Raw genomic sequence first — 19,167 nt, 5'->3', positions numbered from 1 at the left:
CTCAGCACCAACTGATCCAGTCTCATCGGCGTGTCTACATAGCACTACTCGCCAACATAGACATAACCTGAAAGGATGGTTATTTTGACTCAATATGCCAAGACTTATAAGTAGATCTTTGCTCAGGTTTAAATTTAACCAAAAGTCATACTCTAAATTTACCGAAGGTAGTATAATTACTGGAGGGCATTTTTTTACAACAGAAGATTGTGTTTGAGAGTGTGGATGTACATCCTACACTACTGCTTGTGGAAAACATTTTTCCCCACTCAAATCCATGTCATTAACACATGAGCTTCAAGTCATCCCGCCTTCTGATGAGAGAAGTTTCACCCTCAGACTATTGTCATAATTGAGGTAAATCCTGATTTGCCAATAACTGCTCAGGAAATTTATTTATTTCCAGAGAAGTAATAAGAAGGAAGTCAATCTATTTAGCTTCCAGAAGATTTTTATTAAATTATATTTTAAATACCTCTGCTGCCTCTTTTTTGGGGCCAGTGAAAGCATGGAAAAACTCTCACAGAAATTTCTATTCTGTGGAAGGCCAATTTCATCAAAAAACACCCAGAGTAACAACTTTGGTTTTTACCAGCTCTACTTGACAGATGTTTTCTGCCTACAGGGGCACTACGTTATACAAGTGTTGAGATCTGAATGCTATCAAAGTCGGTACATACTTAAATGCGTAAAATAAGCTTTCTCAGTTCCATATTAGACTGTTATGTGAAATACTACAGTTTTAAGCAAGTGCCAATGAAACTGAAGCACTCTTCTTCAACACTTCTCCATAAAATATTTTAATGATCCAGCTACACACGAACATAGCTTTCTAAAGGTCTTTTGCAAAACCATAAATCCTCTGTTCTCACAGATTTTAGAATCTCATGCCATTAGCCTAACTTTTAAAATTAAGTGCTGTAAAAGTTTAACTACTAATTCTGATGCTTCTAGCTTCCTTCCTCTTTTCAGTATTCATGTTTAGCTATTTTTGAGTAACACATAAATGTCAGCCTTAAATTAGGAAGTACTTTGAGCCAAAAGTGATGGATTTTACTAAGTGATTTGATAGATTTTAGAGGCTCTTTATATGCTCCGAGGTTTGCATTTCACATTTATTCTGAAAGTCAATTGCCAAGAGAATGAACTGTGTAACAAAGAGGCTATCAGTTCGGTAGGTAAAGTGAACAGATGCCTAATTCCCTGGGTAGATGAATATTTGGGTGCTATTTGTCCGCAGGAAGCCTGGTAATCTGCTAGAGCTTGGTACAGTTTGCCGCAGCAGTAAGTGGCATCCGGGTGCTGTGTTATTACTGTTGTAAATGACCGTGCTATCACACATGACCAGATAAATACAGTAAAACACAGAAATGCACCGGAACCATGGCTGTTTTAGGGAGCAGAGCAGGGTGGCTGCTAGCTTGCCATTTGCTGTCACTTTGGATGTGAAAGTGAAGAGATTCCTGATGCTGTAAGTCTCCTTAATGCTCACACTTAATGAGCAACACTTAAAACTTGCCTTTGGGCATCCTCTAAAGAGCAGAGTAGCTGCTGACTTCCCTTGTCCCACTGTTGTTCACAGTGAAAACAAGGGAAGACGCAGAAGCCCTTTTATTTACGCTCCCTTTGATACCAATATTATAAGTGAAACTATTTTAATGGTTTTCAAATCAGTTTAATAGCATGCTTAGTAATATCACACTACAATGTTTTTTATATCAGATTATGAAAGATTCATAATCCATTGTGTGGCCCATCACTGGTCGAAGGTTCGAGGGCAGTAGCGATTTCTAAATGAGCACTAAACTTGAAGAGAAGTGGGGCATCATTATCACAAGAGCAGGGAGGGCACTGCAAAAGATGGAGGCTGGGGCAGGGCTCAGCAGCAACAGAAGTGAAGAAGTAGAAAATGGGAATCTGGACATGAAGAGGTGGGCAGACAGACAGAGGGACTGGCATAAAGACAGAAGGTTTTATGTCTTTATAGAATATACAATTGGGGAAGAAGGTCTGTCTGTAGAGGTTAGAAGGCATTTGTACGAAAACGCTTGACTGTCACTCAGCATAACTTACTGGCATTTAATCATTTTCTGGGGTACAGGAGAAGTCAGTGATACCTGCGATAAATAGCACACAGAGCCAGAGAGGAGTGCTAACTGCAATCCTCTGGCCTGATGCTCTTCCCCTTTCCAGTTGTTGCTGACTTAGAGTATTCAAACAGTTTGTGCAGACTCTAAAAGAAATTTAAAAAATTATGAGCAAAGGAAAACAAGAGCATTAGGCTATTTATCTGCTGGGTTTGAGTACAAAGGTTCACAGAGGAGAGCCATTTTCCATGACATTTCAGATGACTAGATATTCTCTTGATTGCATCATGTGAGCAGAAAACAAAAAAACCCAACTAATTCTTAAGATCAGCATGAATATAACTGGCTCCGTGACTCCAGAAGGCCTAACGATACGATGGCCCTAAACCATTCAGCAGAGCAGGTACGTCATATACACGCTTGAAGTGTCAGATGTAGGGGCAAGAGTACTAGGACGCTGTAACCAACACACAAATGGAATAGATTAAGAATGAACTATCTCGATTCCTCTATTTCCTAGCTCACTTCATCTGGAAACTACTGGTGCTCCTTCTAAGCAATTTAATGTTTTTATTAGGGTTTTATATCCAAGAGATAACTATCAGAATTCTTTTTCTCCCTAACAGCAGCTTCTTCTACTTCTACAAGCAGTAAGGGGCTTCTTTGCAGAATACCTTAAATCAAGATATAGATAAATGGGACTATTTACAACCTGTGTTTCAGATGACATGCTCAGTTTGATCCTAGACCTCATTTTCATAACTGACAAACACAATTCCTCCAGCTGACTTCCTCTAGTAATAGATTTTGGATAATTGAGCCTGACACTAAGCTACAAACAATTATATATACTTCAGACTCAGTTTAGTAAAGTAAGCGACCGAGAAGTTTCTGACCAGTCAATGGATGTGTTAATGGTCTTGTGGTTGGGAAATCTTCTAATTACTTCTTTTGAATTTCTGCAAGTGTAGAACTTCAGATGATGCACAGGAATATTCAGGATCGTAATTCTTGTAGTACTGCAAATTTGTTCCAGTCCTTAGAAAACCAATTAGAAATGCATATTTAGACGTTTAGAAGAGCAATGTTGTAAGCCCTAAATACTAGGGCTGAGCGTGAAGCTTTACCGACGCAGAGATCCTCAAGAGAGAGAAGGGAGGGGAATAAGCCTAAACATTAAATGTTAAAGCTACTGCAACCAGGAACACGTGGCAGTCCAGAGAGCCCATCGTCAGTTAAAGCATGAGGCAAACTCAAAGGCCCAATTTAAAGCTGGCAATATAAAGTCCGCGTAGGCTGCCAAAGAACCAGATGTCTCATGCCTGGAAGACTCTCTTTCCTTTACTGACTCTTTGCTAATGGGTCCTGTGATTGATATACCAAAAGGACAGCATAAACCACTCCCAATCTGATGTGAGGTACTGTGGCCACTGGCACACCTAAGAGCTCTTCCTTTTTCTTTTTTTTTTTTTTTTAAACGAAAGGTTGAAAATCTTTCTTAACAATTAGAAAATTGTTAAGAAACATGAAAATGACCCTTTAAATAGTTCATCTTACTACTTCAAATAGTGCTTTGGACTTCTGTGGGCTCAGAATCTGTTACCAATACGACTTAATTTATGGAGAAATGTTTGTAAAATGGAGTATGGAGTTTCTTATTTAATTTAATAAAGTCAGTTTATGGCTAGATAATATAAATATTTGTGTAGAGGTGTGGGGTGAGGTTGGGAAGTTCTGGTCACAACATGAATTAAAATGCATTACAGTTTCCTTCACTTTGGAGAATTTTGTAACTTTTGGAGAAAACAGCTTGTTTACTACCAACTGTCCAAACCATGAACTTCCTGAGCCAATATTCCCCAGAATTGTTCAGATTCCTGAATAAATGTCTGCATTTTCCCCCAGCAATTCAATAGGTAAATAAAAAATCAGAAGATAAGGTGGCAGTGTTATTCACGTCATCTAAAGGAACAACAAAGTTATAAGCTTGAAGAAGAAGTGTGACTTGAAAAACATTCTTTAAGCAGAGAATTAATGCAGTAGGGTTTGGGATTCCCTTATGCTACCAAGAAAAGAAACGTAATCTACTTTTGGGGAGCTCTGCTAAATGAAAAAGCCAGAGTTTTTATTAGATGGTAAGGTTTTTGTTTCCACCCAGGTTACAAAAGGCTTAATACTCTGAAGTGACTTGTAAAAATCTCACCTATTTGCCTGGTAATCACTTTTTCCTCAAATTAAGGAGCGTTCATTTTTGGCTAGATTCTGATTTCATTTTGTTTAGACAATTCACTGCTGTGCCCTTAGAAGAAAACACTCCATGCTGCAAAAGTTGAATTTATGAAACATGGTGCAAACATGTTCTGCCTAACAGCAGGCAGACAGCAAAAGCCTAGGGCATTCTGTAATTGTCCTGGGAATATGGTTTCTAAACCATCTCAGATTTATTACTGTAATTTTCATCAGATACCTGATACAGTAAATGTGTCTAAAGGTTTTACAGTTTTTATCTAAAAGAGACAGATTGTTTAGTCTACCTTACTGAATGACATCATGCTATTCATACTTCCTGTATGAAAGACAGTTACCTTTGTGTGTGTTGCTTTGACTTAACAGGTTTGGACGTATAATGGATGCCTTTCACATTTCAGAAATGTTGATGCACATAGTTGTGTGAATGTATAAAAATACATGTAATTTTTAGTGAAAAAGGACACTGCTATCAACTTCATCCAGGGTGAGAGTTACCTTGGGCTGAAACAAACAGGGTAGATAATGTCTCTTAGAGCTATTGTTTATGACCTCCTGCTCACTCATCGCTTAATTGATCACAATTTCCAACTCTCACATCCAGAAAACTACTAAAGCCAAGCAAATAAATCGAGAAAACCCAAAGGGATCGAGGAGAACAAGATACCAAATTCAAAGGGTGTCAGTAGAGTCTTGCACTCAGGTATTAGCTATTTCTCAAGCTTGCTCACGTCAACATGTTAAGAAACAGAGCTTTGTCTGTTAATACTTGATGGAAACGATCAGTTTATTTCATAAATGCAATTTAGGTTGTTTCCTGCTATTATAATTCACAAAAATTAACAAAATGCTGAAGAGAGTTGCTAGCTCCTTAAACAAATCATCTCATCAGCACTTGTTGCCTTCTGTCCAACTGAAAACAAATCCCTAAACTGAAAGCATCCATATTAATAAAAAATTGTTAAGCTTACTTGCACCAGTATAAGACCGCTGTTTATCATACTGGCTGGATCCACTGTCCAAAAGACCTGTGTTAGAGCGGAAACTGCTATTACTTGATTATACTGCAGACACAAGACAACAAAGACCTGGAGTTATCTGCTGATCCAGCAGGTGGTAAAATGCCAGTCCCAACCCAGAACGGTTCTGCAGGCTGTTTACGACGAGACATGAGGACAATGAAGTAGAAGGGGGGTGAGAACTCAGAGGCAGGTACGAGGAAAATGAGCAGGTTTTTACACAGCAGGCTGTAATCTCAGCTCAGCACCTGCACAGCCAGCAAAAGGAAAGGTCCTTTGAAAACAACAACTGAGAAACTATGTACATAGGCCTTCTGTGAAAGAACTTTTGATGCCAAATGCTGTTTGCATCAGGGAGCTGTTGCTTCCCAAGATATGTCCCCCAAGCATTTTCTCTAAAAATCTGCTTCTGCTGCCGTAGCACCCAGCGATTTTATCAGATAGAGCCTCTAATGTACTTGCTCCCCATCTAAAGGTGAAATGCTGGAGGAAGGGAAGGGAAAGATTTGGTTGGCCTATTTACTTTTGCTGAGTTTTTGGTAGATAAATAGGATGTAGCTCAATTTGGCTGAAATGGACTAAAAGAGTGAGATGAAATTTCACATGGAGAAATATATAATGTTTGTATCGGCTTACGCTATCTTGAGTGCACAAATTTTGAAACCTGTGATCAATATTGAACCTCAGCCTTGCTCTGTATTTTGTCCTAGAAGAGGACAGCTGCTTTGATATGCCTGAAGGAATGGGATTTAGCAAAATTATAAACTGAAGGGGTTTTTTTGGAAATTAGCAGCAACAGTACATGTCTTAAAATCAAACACTAAAATCAGAACCCAGATACAGAGCTGTGTTTATTTTTGCTGCTAGGTAATTTTTTAAAATCCAGCTAAAATCACATTCTCTGCTTTTATATGAATATACACTTACACTCTGAATTGTCTTTTTTACATTGTACACTGAGATAAATTCATAAAGTGAATTAATTTCCATTTGCAATTACTTCAGTCTATAAAGCTGTGATGTGCAAAATATGTGCACACTGAGCTACACTTGATATGTTATGTGAATTAATACCACACAAATTTAGAGCTGTACAAAACCATTAAATTGTCAGCTCCATATTTCTGCAGCTTCTTTCTTGTTATACTCTTTTTGTGCCCAGCTATCCTTACATAAAGTTTCATAGAAAATGGAGTTGGCATGCTACATGGCTATGAATAAGCTGCCAAAAACTTATATTATGCAAGAAGCAGCACAATATATGAGGTGATACTTTGCGTTTCTATCAGGATTTTGTTTTTTCCATCACAAATGAAAAATTTCTCTCTTTGTTGTACTTCCATTTTTCTTTTGGAAAATAGAGAGTGGAGTGACCTAAGCCATACATCAAGACAATGTGTGGCCAGAACAGCAAGGCCTCTCAGCTTTGGCTGCAGTGCCCATCCAACAGGCAATGTTTCCTTTGGTTAATCCCTACCGTAAGATAAGACAACTCTTACTTCTTCCACCATAAACTCTGATTTTAAACTCCCCCTTCCCTGTTTCACATGAGTAATAATTAAGCTTAAAACAACAAAACCCCACAGGCAATGGGGACACAAGTCTTGAATGCAATGAAAAGTGTTTGGTGTCCTTGCACTGAAAGCAAGTTTTATGAGCAAGATGTCGCTGCTAAAAGCGAGCATCTGCCTGCTCCTCATAGACAACAGATTCTAGTCTTCTTCTGACATTACTTCATTGTACAACATCTGGTGTTTTATAGCCATGCAGTTTAAAAATAAATACTCTGCATGCAATTTGATAACTTTAAAAACATTACCTTAAATTCGCCCATTTATTTATTCTTGTAAGCAGCAAAGTTCTTTATACAACTAATTTAAAAATTCCTTCTTTGTTTGCTTGAAGTTTGTGTTATTTTTTCTCCTGAAGAAAGTAATGTTTTCCAGAGGGGCAGAGGGACTGTCAGTTGCTAAATACACCCTAATAATTATGTTTTCCATTGGCTGCTGTGAAACTGGTCCTCCCAGTGAGATCCCTGCATTTTCCTCTGCATAAAGTCCTTTTTTTGTTCTGTTTATTTTATATGTTTTAACAGAACGATTATTTACCATTTTTATTGGCCAGCTATTAGCTACTCCATCATTAAGACTGTATTTCAATTAGCTCTAACAAGATAACTGAAATCTGGTAGATCCATTACCCGTAGAATAAACCTTTAAAATGTTGTATCTCAGTTAATGCCACTTCACAGTAAATACACCTGAATATTAGAAACCTCTTTCCTCAGACCTCCTAGTTTTCACGGACCTGTCCTCTTTAACCATCCAGGAGAATGCTTTCTGTCTCCTGTTTACTTCTTTTTTTCCAGTCTAACTGTGCAGCCTGCAGCCGGCGTGACTTGCTGCAGGCTCCGCGAACAAATGCCTTCTAATTCAAAGACCACCCCCAGTGCAGTTGCCATACATAAAAGCTCATGTGTATTTTTTCAGCAGAGATAATGGATGCTGGATTAAAGAAAAACAATGCAGAAAGATCAGATTTCACAGACCACAGTGTGGATCCCTTGTTCTCTATAATTCTGTACTCTGAACTGTTTCATGGCACTGTCTCGCTGACTGCAAATTGGTATGACTGATCTGGTCTGACAAGGTAAAATCTGCAGGTTTTCTCCTCACTCTTACAGTTTCATTCAGCAGAAGCAAAAGATCAGGTTTTCCTGGTCCCTGGACCCCTCCACCCACCCTCCTCGGTGGAGCTTTTATAGCATTTGGAGAGGACGCCCCTCATAAAAAGGAGACGTAAGGCTTAACTCATCTTGAGCACTAGTCTATACTGACTCCTTACCATGTAGGAGACTGGCTTTACTTCACTTTTCCATCATCTCGCAGAGGCTTAAGCTAATTAATCTTTCTAGGGTTTTGTACTGTTTTCCCATCTGTTTGTGGGTGATACATGCTAATCATTACAAATTGTTCTCCACTTTGGTCAGGCAGGGGCAGCCTGTGCTGACTACCAGACTTTTTGGGTGCCTTTTTGTCCATCACTCATCATATAGCCAAAAAATGCCAGTTATCTTACGGAGAAGAGATGATAGGTCCAAGGAAAGAGGGATGGACATAGGAAAAATAACACACCAATGGGTTGCGTGCCGCCCACTGGCTAAGGACTAAGCATACATGGAGGGCCTGGATTAGGGTGAGACATTGATGGTCCTAAAGTCTCCAGGTCTGTGACACCTGCTAACCTGCTTCTGAACTGCAAAAGCACTTGAACTCACTGGACACCTAGTTCCTAATTTGATATACATTTTTGGCAGGTGAGGCTAGATGCAAGGCCTTGAAAGGCATAACTACCTCATGTGACAAACAGTATACATCGTAGAAGGGAGGAAAGGCTGAAGCCCCTGAGTCCTCCCTCACCAAATCTGAGCCTGAAATACCCACATTTCTGTCTCCACGTTGGCCCAGAACTGTCCGGCAAGAGCAGATCAGCGTCTTGTGTCTGACAGAGGTTGACGATGTTGACCAGATGATGTTTCTTTATCTGGGGCCTCTAAGAGATACGATACACCAAACGTGCTCAGCCACTGCATAGTCCATGCCAAGCAGACAGGGTTCCTCACAAGACGTGGTTGCCCTTCTACTGAGCAGAGAAGCCCTGGGTTCCTGCGCTTCCCGCTCCTTGCAGCTGCTTCAGAGGGAGAACCACCACTCTCCCTCAGGACAACTTAGCTTTGAACAGAAACAACTCTTGCAGCAGGGATCAAAACCTGCATTATTACATATTTCACTGCAGTTACAATTCTAGGCTAGGCCTCAGAAAATACATCAGGAATTATTTTTATGCTGTTGGACAGTGAATATAAAAGCTTTTACCCTTTATACTCCAACGCTTTCATTTCCTCTGAAGCTTTTTTGTATAGGCCACGACTTTAAGACTGTATCAAAACTAAGATAACTGCTTTTAGTAAAAGCAAAACAAAAGAATGTCAGCTAAACAGACTAAAGATGAAGCTATTTAATTTTTCACAAAGAAAGCAAATTACTTAGACTTCATGTTCTATTAACTATCTCCATATATATTTTTTAGCATTGTCACTACCATGGGCAGACAAACCAGGGATCCAGCCTGTTGATAACGGAGTGGAATAAAGACACGACGTGCTGTCTTTGTGCCACGGGGTATGTTTACACTGTGTACTGCCGGCAAAGACACGAGCTCGTTCTGCTGAGATACTGGGCTTACTAGCCCAGACTTGGCAGCGTGCTTACATGGCGACTCTTGTTATTTGGTATAAATTTTAGGCAGAGTATGTTCTTGGCTGCCTGTCCTATACAGTTCAAGGGAAGCCAAGGTTTATTTCCCTGTTGAAACTGCACTGTGACAAGAAAGGCAGACCTCTTAATAAAACATCCTTATTTAAATGTCTTCCCTGTTTCCTTGACAAATACAGCTATTGTTTGCTTAACACCAACCTATTTAATAAATTTAGAGGTTACTTTTCTGTAGACACTATCATGTCAGTCTTGTCTGTTATGTAAAGAAGGACATACAGCTTCTTCAGACTATAGGAACGATGAAGTCCCTTTGCTTCAAAAACCTACATGTGATGATGGGTAGTACCAAGGTTAACTTTTTCTTTGGTTTTGCACTTTTAGGAAGGTGCTTATTTGAAAATAAGCATCCCACTCTTCTCTCCATGAGCCTGAAACACTCGTTTGGGATTGTTCCATTGACATTGGTCTGGAGAGGAATCTGGCAGTTGGGACTAATCAGGAAGCCAAATTCTGCTGAGGTAAAACCACAGTGTGCTCCTTGGAGTTCAGACCTGGAATTAACTGGTTTCACACAACCCTCTCCAGTGCATATGTGCACAGGGAGACTGAGAGGCTTGAGGTACGCAGGCAGATACTGAAAAACCAGCCACTCCGCCCCTTGCCTGTGCCAAAATGAACACCCCAGAGGCTCTGCAGCAGCCAGATCACAGCCTGACAAGCTGAAAGTTGTCCAGGGGGGAAAAAAGGGGGAGAAAATAAAGGGCAGAAGTGCATTTTGCTCTCTTTCCTCCTGGAATTTGCTTGCTGTAGGCAGAGGAGTGCCAGTCCCTGAGCAGCAACTGCACATCTGGAACAGCGGGAGCACAACCACCTGCCCTGGCAGCAGCCGGCCATTAGCGAGGGTTGGCGGGGTTTGGCTGTATCACTGCACTGCAGCCTTAAGAGTAGCATCTGGTGGTAATCTTGGTAGGAATACAGTGGAGTAAATCAAAGGGTGCACCAGTTTTTCATCAGGCCTGCTAAAGTAATTTCTCACATCTGTCCTCAAGGCTTGATTTTCTTTCAGGGTCCTATCCCATACTTATATAATCCAATGCCTGACTTCAGTGCATTAATCTGTTAATTTATTTCAACTAAGTTAACACCTTCAGTGCTTTGGGAGAAAAAAAATGAAAATGGCCAAAACATTCACATTTAAAATCAATCTACAGACTACAGTTTTATCATGTATGCTACCTGTCCCTCAAAAAAAAAAAAAAGAAAGAAAAAAAAGTATTCTAGTCTTCTGGCCTAACAAGCTGTTATGTTGTCTTGTATTTAAGATGTACCACCTTTTATGCTGCTTACCTGAGGCTTTCAAACCTGTAGGATACTGTAACCATGAGTTATTATCCAAATGCAACACAAAAATCTAAATTGAAAATAAAAAGAGCCTCTTTTTCTCTCTCTGAGTCAACCATGAGGTGCTGCAAACTGTATCATTACTCTCCTGAAGGTATTTGAAATACGGTATGGTATAAGAAACAGTAAGTTTTTCTTAGAATAACCTTACTGTAATAATCCCCCTACAAACTCATTTTCAAGGTCCTGCTTTGGTAGCCTTCCCTGTATAAAGGCCTTAACCGAGCTGCAGAACATAAAGAAAAGAAAAAATGTTTTGATTAGATAAGATACTTCTCATTTTTTCATGGCTGTATTTAAGAAGTCTAGAACATCTTCTCCTTAGCAAGTGGTGTTCTGTGTATTGCTTTGCCTGGTAACTTTATGGTGTGGCTTCTCTTTATATAAGCACACTTGCAAGTCTCATCGTTCCCCAGGGGAAGAGAGGGCTCAGCAGAACCTTGTTCTCCAGAGCATTCAGCCTGCACTGAGCAGGCACAGGCAGAAGGAACGGGTTCGTGCTCCCTGCCTGCTGCTGTATGCCAGCCGGTGTCAGCACCCACCCCAAAGCCAGGTGTCCTTGCTCCTCCTGGGTGATGCGCAATGTCTGGCTTTTAGTTTCACAAGAAAGTCCTTGGCCTTCCTCCTCATTTGGCAAGCTCAAAAGGTGCAAAGTATTAGAAAAAATGGAATATATTGGCCCCATCCATTTGTTGGTGTGAATAACTTTTCAATTCAGAGTACTTTGGTTCACCTACCCTCAGGTGCCTTGCACAAAAAGCAGTTTTAGAGTTTTCTTTGCAGATGTCTGTGTCAGTGTCTGTTTAAGGTCCGATTCTGATCTGATATACTGAGGTGTAAATTAGTAGCACCCTTAAAATCCATGCATGTTTTGCTATAACACCAGTATCAAATCAGAACCACATCTTTGTACTCAACCATGTGTACAAAGCCTTTAAATCAGAATCAAAATTTACTGAAAAAAAAAATAGGATTGGGCTTAATTGTCTCCAGAAGTTTGCTGACTGTAGGTCTGTTCCTGCAAATCTGAGACCAGCAGAAGTCCTGTTAAGTTCTGCAAGGAGTTTTGCCTGCGGGGTTTTCAGAGAGAGGTCTAATGTATAATTGTAATTATTGGTTCTCATTTTGCAACCAAACCTGCTTATCATTGTAAATAGAATGGAGAGTACAGGATTCACTGAAAGTTGTTTTCTGCATGAAAAATAACACTGATAGCATAAATATGTAAGCTAGGTGGCCAGGAGACAGTAACAGTGCTATTTTTTTTGTGTAGAGGGTCAAACTGCAGGAAAATTCTCCTTATCTCCTGCCTGGGAGCAAAACAAATCATACTGCTTGAACAGTAAAAAAACCTGAATGGTGAACTACACTGCCTGTTTTCAGTTTTTACTGCTATATGCATCCTCACAGCAGGTTTTGCTTACAGGACTACTGAACAGATGCCCAATATATGATCAACGTATCTGTTTCTTTCTTCATTTTTGCCTGAACATCATGCACACAGCGCACTGTTAAATACTATGTTCTACAATAGAAGAGGGAGAACAATTTCTGTTACGTATTCAGGGGTAAAATTAAGGAGAAAAGATAAGTGAATGACAGCTCTGCAAAACAGAGATGACAGAGTTTACCTCCTGGAGATAGTGAGAAATTATTAATGGTGGCCATTCACCTTCAACTGGATAGAGCAATAAACGTTTCCTATGGCATTTTGACCATGTAAGGCCATTTCAGACATATGGATGACATTTTTACAGATACTAGAATTTCAGGAGACCTTGGGATCCCGTTTATTGTGCAGTGTGGGATACAATCCTATGCAGTGCATGAAACTAGAGTTCCCTACAAATTATTAGCAATGTATTCAAGAAAAGCAGACTTTTAGCTTCCCTTTTTCAAATTTGCTCTTTCCAGAACCGTGATTTTCCTTCTGGACTAAAAGTAAGTTCCACCGTCTTTCATGTGAATTGCTCATATATTTTAGATTCCAATTTTTTAAATAAAAAAATCAGTATGTATGTAATTTATATAGTATCTGTCCCCTGTTAAGTGCTTGTTAAAGTGCTGTACAAAATATTCAGAGTTTAGAACTTCATTTTCAAAAGCCCATGAGTGACTCCGGGAGAGTGAATTCACAGCAGCAGGAGCTGGAAGTGGGTACAGCGTAGAAGTGGGAGCTTTGGAGTTCCCTGCAACTAGTACCAGAAGCTCTGGGAAAAGCTGTATTTCTTTGCCTGCTTATTTCCATGAGACAGTGAAGCTGGTGGATTCAAAGTGGATGCTTTAGACTGTGGGTCTAGATGGATTTGATACGTGAATTCTGTTTTTTTGTAAGTATCTTGGTCTAAGTACACCTTAAATGTATCCTGTTTTTTGCAGAACATAATTGTTGGACTAAAACCCAAGCCTGAACATGAATTTTCTTTAATAATATACTACATTCCCATTCGTAACATATATACTTTTAAAAATGAGGAAAGTGTAAGTGTTTACTGGAATTGGTTTTACACGTCCCAAAGAATCATTCTTACGGGAAGACCATAGGTTGCATCTAATGAAGGAAACCTAGGAAAGGTTCAGAGCTCCCAAGTATGGGTGCAAGCTTTGTCCATGTCCTGATTTTTTATGTCTTCCCTTACTCCCCATGCTTTCTGCCCCTCTCTTCCACCTGCAGAGGCCAGACAGGAACCACAAACCACCCAATGGGGTCCCAATTTGGACAAGTATGGGACCAGGCTCACATGGTGACATGAACCTGGAGATCAGTTTAGACACAGCCATAATGAACTGGGAGCCTCCTTGCCTGGCATTCACTTCACCTGGGTAATGTGGATGTGCACTGTTGTTCCAATTATTAAAAAAAAAAAAGGTAAAAAAGGGAAAGAGCGAGCAACTGAAACACTTCGTATTTCTCATTTATAATGAGGAGGGCAGAGAGGCTTTAAAAGGTAAATTTATCATGCCTGGACTTACAGAAGAATCAAAACTTGGCAGTATTTTTTTTTTCCTCTAGGAGAACATAAATGATATTGTGCAGGGGGAGTATCACGTGATGAGAAAGCACAAAATTAGAGTTGTGGTGTTGGGACAAGAATGGGTATGGAGGTCCCAGAGTTGTTGTGGATTTCACTGATCTGTGCTCTTTTTATGAATCAGTGGTGCTTTGATTACAGAATTATTGGTTATTTGAAAAGAGAATACTTAAAATTGTTTGTGCTAGAGAGCTCACAGCTTTTCACCTTTTAGAAGCTCCCTGACACCATCCAGAGAAGCACTAGGTGTGGTTTTCATCTGAATGAATATGATTAACTTTCAGCTAATGCTGGCGGTGTGCTTTCCAAATGCTTTTTTTGCCAGTTGTGTGTATGACATTTTACTTTGACTTGGGGGTGGGGAAGGAGGGCTGAGCAGCAGAGAGAAAGGACATTTTTTACACAGCAAAGCAGATCTTTTAGTCCCTGATTAAAACATTTGGAAAAAATCTGCAGAGGGGAGTAGCACAGAAGGAGTTCCTTTCCACTTCTCAATTCCCTCAGCAACTCATTTTCGTCACACTCCCATGTGTTTTTTCCATGAGACAGAACAATTGCCAGCTATTGTGTGTAAGGTATTGTGGGATCAGAGGCACTTAGCTATGGTATGTAGGGATATTAATGGGCATTAACATACTTGAAATTTGCTGAATGCTCTCAGATTTGATATCTGTGCTTATCTACATGAACAGTTGGTTTATGCAATTTTCAGGATGTGATGTCCCAGTAGCTGCAGCATATTATATCTTGGATTACAGAACACTTCTTTACTGTTTTCAGTTTCCTTGTTACCCACCTCAACATCACTCCTACATTATTTTATGCAGTTGTTACACAATAATGTAAGCATGTACTGTAGCCTTCACCTGACCAAGAGAAATGACAATTATCTGCAGCACTGCAATCCACAGAAGGACATTTTGGAGGAGCTAACATCTCGATCCAATATTTAAAAAGACTCCAAAACCTCCAGCAAAAACGTTAGCGAAGAACTGGCCAAGTTTTTTCAGCCTTTGCCTGCATTTGGTCATTTGAGGTGAGAGAAGAGGTGAGATGAAGCACACTTCTGAAAAGGCTTTGGAAGAACAGGAGGTGGGATAGAAAATGGAGGGAACGTGCCCAACCGCCATGTACAGGTGGAGGTAGATGAGCTGGAGTAAAAAGATCTTAGTAGTGATTTTTAAAGAACAAATGAGAGAGATGCTTTTTGTCCTAAGAAATCTTGACCTGCTAATGGGAAGCCATCTCCTTCTTCATAGGATTCCTGAGAGTATGAAGATTGCTGCATTTGGTCAAAAAACCCACAAAAAGTCCATGTGTTCCAGTACCCTACTCTGGAAAACTGTCAAAAGACAACTACCCAAGGAAGAGTAACAACGAGGCAAAAGTATATGATATTACCACTAAGTACCCTCCCAACCTACAGTTACTTTCAACACAGTGATCTCCTGGGCTGGATGTCACTTCAGTAGCATACCTAGTAACTCGCCCTTCCATGGACCTGTCAAGCCCCCTTGAATCCTTGTAAACATTTCACATCCTTCAGCAAGCATTTCCACAAGTCTCACACCTGTGGGGTGAAGAAGCTTATTTTCAACCTGGTTCCTACTAGATTCGTTTTATGCCTCCTACTTCTTGTAACTGGAAGAAACAGTGAACAACTGATCTCTATCCACCACCTCCATGTCACTCAAAGCCTGTAGACATCTGTTAGGCCCTAACTTGTTTCTATTAGAAACCAGAGAGTCCTAGATTACGTGGTTATTTCAGGCACTTAAACCATTTCACACATTTGGTTATCCTTGTTGCCCCTGTTTGAACCTCTGGTAATGGCCTCCTGGAAAATCCTCTTGAATACAGCACATCTACTCTGTCCAAACCCTGATGTGTCCCCCCCTCTTGCCTATCTCCCCTGGAACCTTCGGACAGAGCACGCAAATGGGAGAAGGAAAAATGTGTGTGTGTGAGTACAGTTTTGAGTTTCCTGTAGGGTAGCTGATTAGCAGTGTAAAAGACACTGAGAGGCGAAGGCAGTAGCTCCAAGCTCCTCTTGAGTTCCTGCAGGCACAAGAGCACAAAGGCGGGCTGAGCTCCTGCGTGTTGTGTGAGGCAGCAGAAGGCAAATACACCTGTTCCTCAGTCTTTGCGAGAACTCAGTGAACTTTGCTGCCTCTTTGCTGAGACTTCCCAACTGTTTGTTGACTTCCCAAAGGTATCTGGAATGCATTTGCTTAAAGGTGCGTCCATATGGCATACCTGGCCTGCTCTGAACACAGTTTGGAGAAGTTAGTTTGGGGAAACATGTGCAATACCAATTAATTGTCTTCGGTCACGAGTCCTCAGCTAAAGAGCTACAATTGCTCTGTGCCTCCTAGTGCTGGCCTGAGTTTATGAGAAATGTTTTCCATTGCCTTTTTTGTTCTTTTTTTCTCTCATCCTTTTGCCCTAATTGTATTTATGTCTTTCCCCTATATGGTACAGCTTCTGACACGATAGAAATGACTAGGATCGACATGCATTTCTTAGCACAAAATGAAGTCACGTGGTTGGGACACCCCTTTTAACGATGAACATTAGAAAACTATATTCACCTCCTGATTGCCTTTCTCAAAAAAAACCTACCAAAATTTTTTTCCCTTTGGGTGATGACCAGGTTCAGTAGAGATGGCAATACCTGCTCAACTGTTTCTAATCAATTGCACACACAGAGGAAATTAAATGATCCTGCCCAGGACACAGGCTGACACTGGGCCTCAGAAGGACAAGATACATTTGTAATTCTGAAGAAACCTTCATCCCGCTTCAAACTTATTTTTCATCATCTTTTATTGACACAAATAATGCCAGGGTAGTAGAAATGGAAAAGATTAGTAGAGTGGGAAAAATATCAGGTTGTTTTTCCACTTTGCATTGCACATGTGGTACGCATTCTGGTTTCTGTTACAAATGTGACCACATTTTCAGCAAGGCTTGTAAATGTATCTTGGCCCCCTACTACAATTGCCTATTGACCAAGAGTTTTTATAATGAACTCTAGCCTTTTTTTTGAGTAGTGATTTTTGTTGTGCTTGCCCAAATTCTGGAAGCTGATGAGCAGTCTCATTTTTCTGGACTAGACTCTGTGCGAAAGCTTCTAGGACAGGGATCAACAGGGAGAGTTTGGGTGTTCTTTCACACGTCAACCAGGGCACATAAAATGCTTAAACAAGAAACTTGTTTTTAAGACTTTAACAAAATTGGTGAATCACATAAATGAGCAGAGGTACAATACTCGAATCTGTGTGCATTTTTTTCTATTTTAACCAACTTGACTATAGATTGACAATCTCACTTAAACCTAGAGGATATTAAAATGTGTATTTTGACATCTCATACATCGATCAATAGATAGCTCATGTAACCAATATTCAGAAAAAGTTATGTACCAGCATTGGGAATGTGTTATTCATCTCAATGTCGTCTGCAAACAAATTGAGTACAGTCTTGAATTTAAAAAACTTGGGTCTTACCGAGACCATGACTGTGCAATGGGCTCCAGACAGAGAGAACAGCGCTGCTGCACAAAACTTATGACAAGACCCTGGCTTTAAAGAACAGTTTAGTTTTCTGTCCTGTTCCTTTCTGGCACTGCCAGGAGGGCTCCTGCCTGGGGTGGCCGGTTTGGTTTCGCGGTGCAGATAGATACCGGGACCCGATAACTGAACAGAGATGGTGAAACAGCTGTCAATTGTTTAACTACTTTCTATCACTAATAGCGACCCAGGGGTGAATGGCTTCATATCACGTTACCAGATCCTTGAAGCTCAGGGAATGTTTTTTTTTAAATTTCATTTCAGTAGTGGAATTTACATGCCTGGCTTGGCTACTTTAATAAAATAAAAAGAATAATACAGCTCCTACTTCCACAAGGAGGTGTGCTTATCCTGAGGAATTTGCTGGTCAGTTTGAACGAATTTTAGACTGTATGTGAAAAGATGCCACTGGCTTCTAATGCTCCTATGTTTGGCTGTCTTTTCATCTGCATCATAAATCTATCTATTTTGGTAAATACTTGCTAAAAACAAAGTCTCTAAATCAGGCAAAAAGAACATACACTTTGGAGGCAAAGCCTAGCAATGATACCACAGTTTGCCTTTTACTACTACTTAGTTCAATCTTTCCCTTTCTAACACAAATTTGAACTTCAAATGAAAAAAAAAAACCACCCCTACATGTAAAAGTCTTCACTTGCTTACAGTAAGGTTAATCAAGTTCCCTTATTGGTTGAGCTTTTTATGCATTCAGTAGGACTGCACATTGTTCAACTTTTTTTTAAAACAGTTTTAAGTCCCATTAAAATTGTCCCCTAAAGGAAAATACAAACCTTCACTCATTTCAGAGCACGGTGAAGCCTCTAAAACTTTTTTCCCCCTGTATAATCGCAGTTTCTCTTTCTACAAGGACACTAACCCCCCCCCCCCCCCCCCAATGTAGCATCCTTCCTATTGCTAGCAGAGACTTTCAGCAGCTATTGCAAGAAAGCGCCGGGGCATGCTACAACTGAATGGAGACAAGCAAACAAACAGCTCAGCAGCGGGAAGAAAAGCCCGAACGCGTACATACAAGCCGGTTCTTGCTAGCGGCGTTGCGGAAGGTTCGCGGAGGGAGCGCGGCCGCGGTGCTGCTGCGGCCGCCGCGCCCCCGCGCTGCCCCGCCGGGGCGGAGAGGGGCGGCGGGCGGACTTACCCGGCGTAGCGGCCGCGGTGGCCGCGGAGCGGCAGCGCAGCCTGGAGGCAGAGCAGACAAAGGGGCAGGAGCGCGGCGGGGCGCCCGCGGAGCGGCATGGTGCGGAGCCGCGCCGCCGCCGCCGCGCCCGCCTCAGGTGGCGGCTGCCGCGCACACAAAGCCGGCGCGGAGGCGGGGGCCGGGAGGAGCGGGGCGGTCGGAGGTGTCGCTGGTCGCCAGCGGCGAGGGGAGAAAGTCGGGGGAGGACGTCGCCCGCAGCCCCGCCGCGCCTGGGTACGGGGACGGCGACGGGACGGGGCGGGGAGGCGCCCGCCCGCCTGGGAGGGCTGAGGGGTGCGGGGGGTGCGCACCCCCGCCGCTTCCCTGCTCTGCTCCGGGG

At 41.3% G+C, this 19,167-nt stretch overlaps 1 protein-coding gene across 1 annotated transcript in view; it reads right to left on the bottom strand.

Annotated features, from left to right (window-relative positions):
• CPA6 (carboxypeptidase A6) overlaps positions 1-18,886 on the bottom strand; it is a 90,960-nt gene extending 72,074 nt beyond the window's left edge. The window contains exon 1 of the mRNA XM_076328952.1: positions 18,789-18,886. Coding sequence (XP_076185067.1) covers positions 18,789-18,886 — 98 coding nt within the window. The remainder of the gene's footprint in view (positions 1-18,788) is intronic.
• Between the last annotated feature and the right edge of the window lie 281 nt (positions 18,887-19,167).

The sequence above is a fragment of the Aptenodytes patagonicus genome, chromosome 2 (assembly GCF_965638725.1).
Source record: "Aptenodytes patagonicus chromosome 2, bAptPat1.pri.cur, whole genome shotgun sequence".
NCBI classification, from domain to species: domain Eukaryota; kingdom Metazoa; phylum Chordata; class Aves; order Sphenisciformes; family Spheniscidae; genus Aptenodytes; species Aptenodytes patagonicus.
This window is presented reverse-complemented; position numbering and strand designations above follow the sequence as displayed.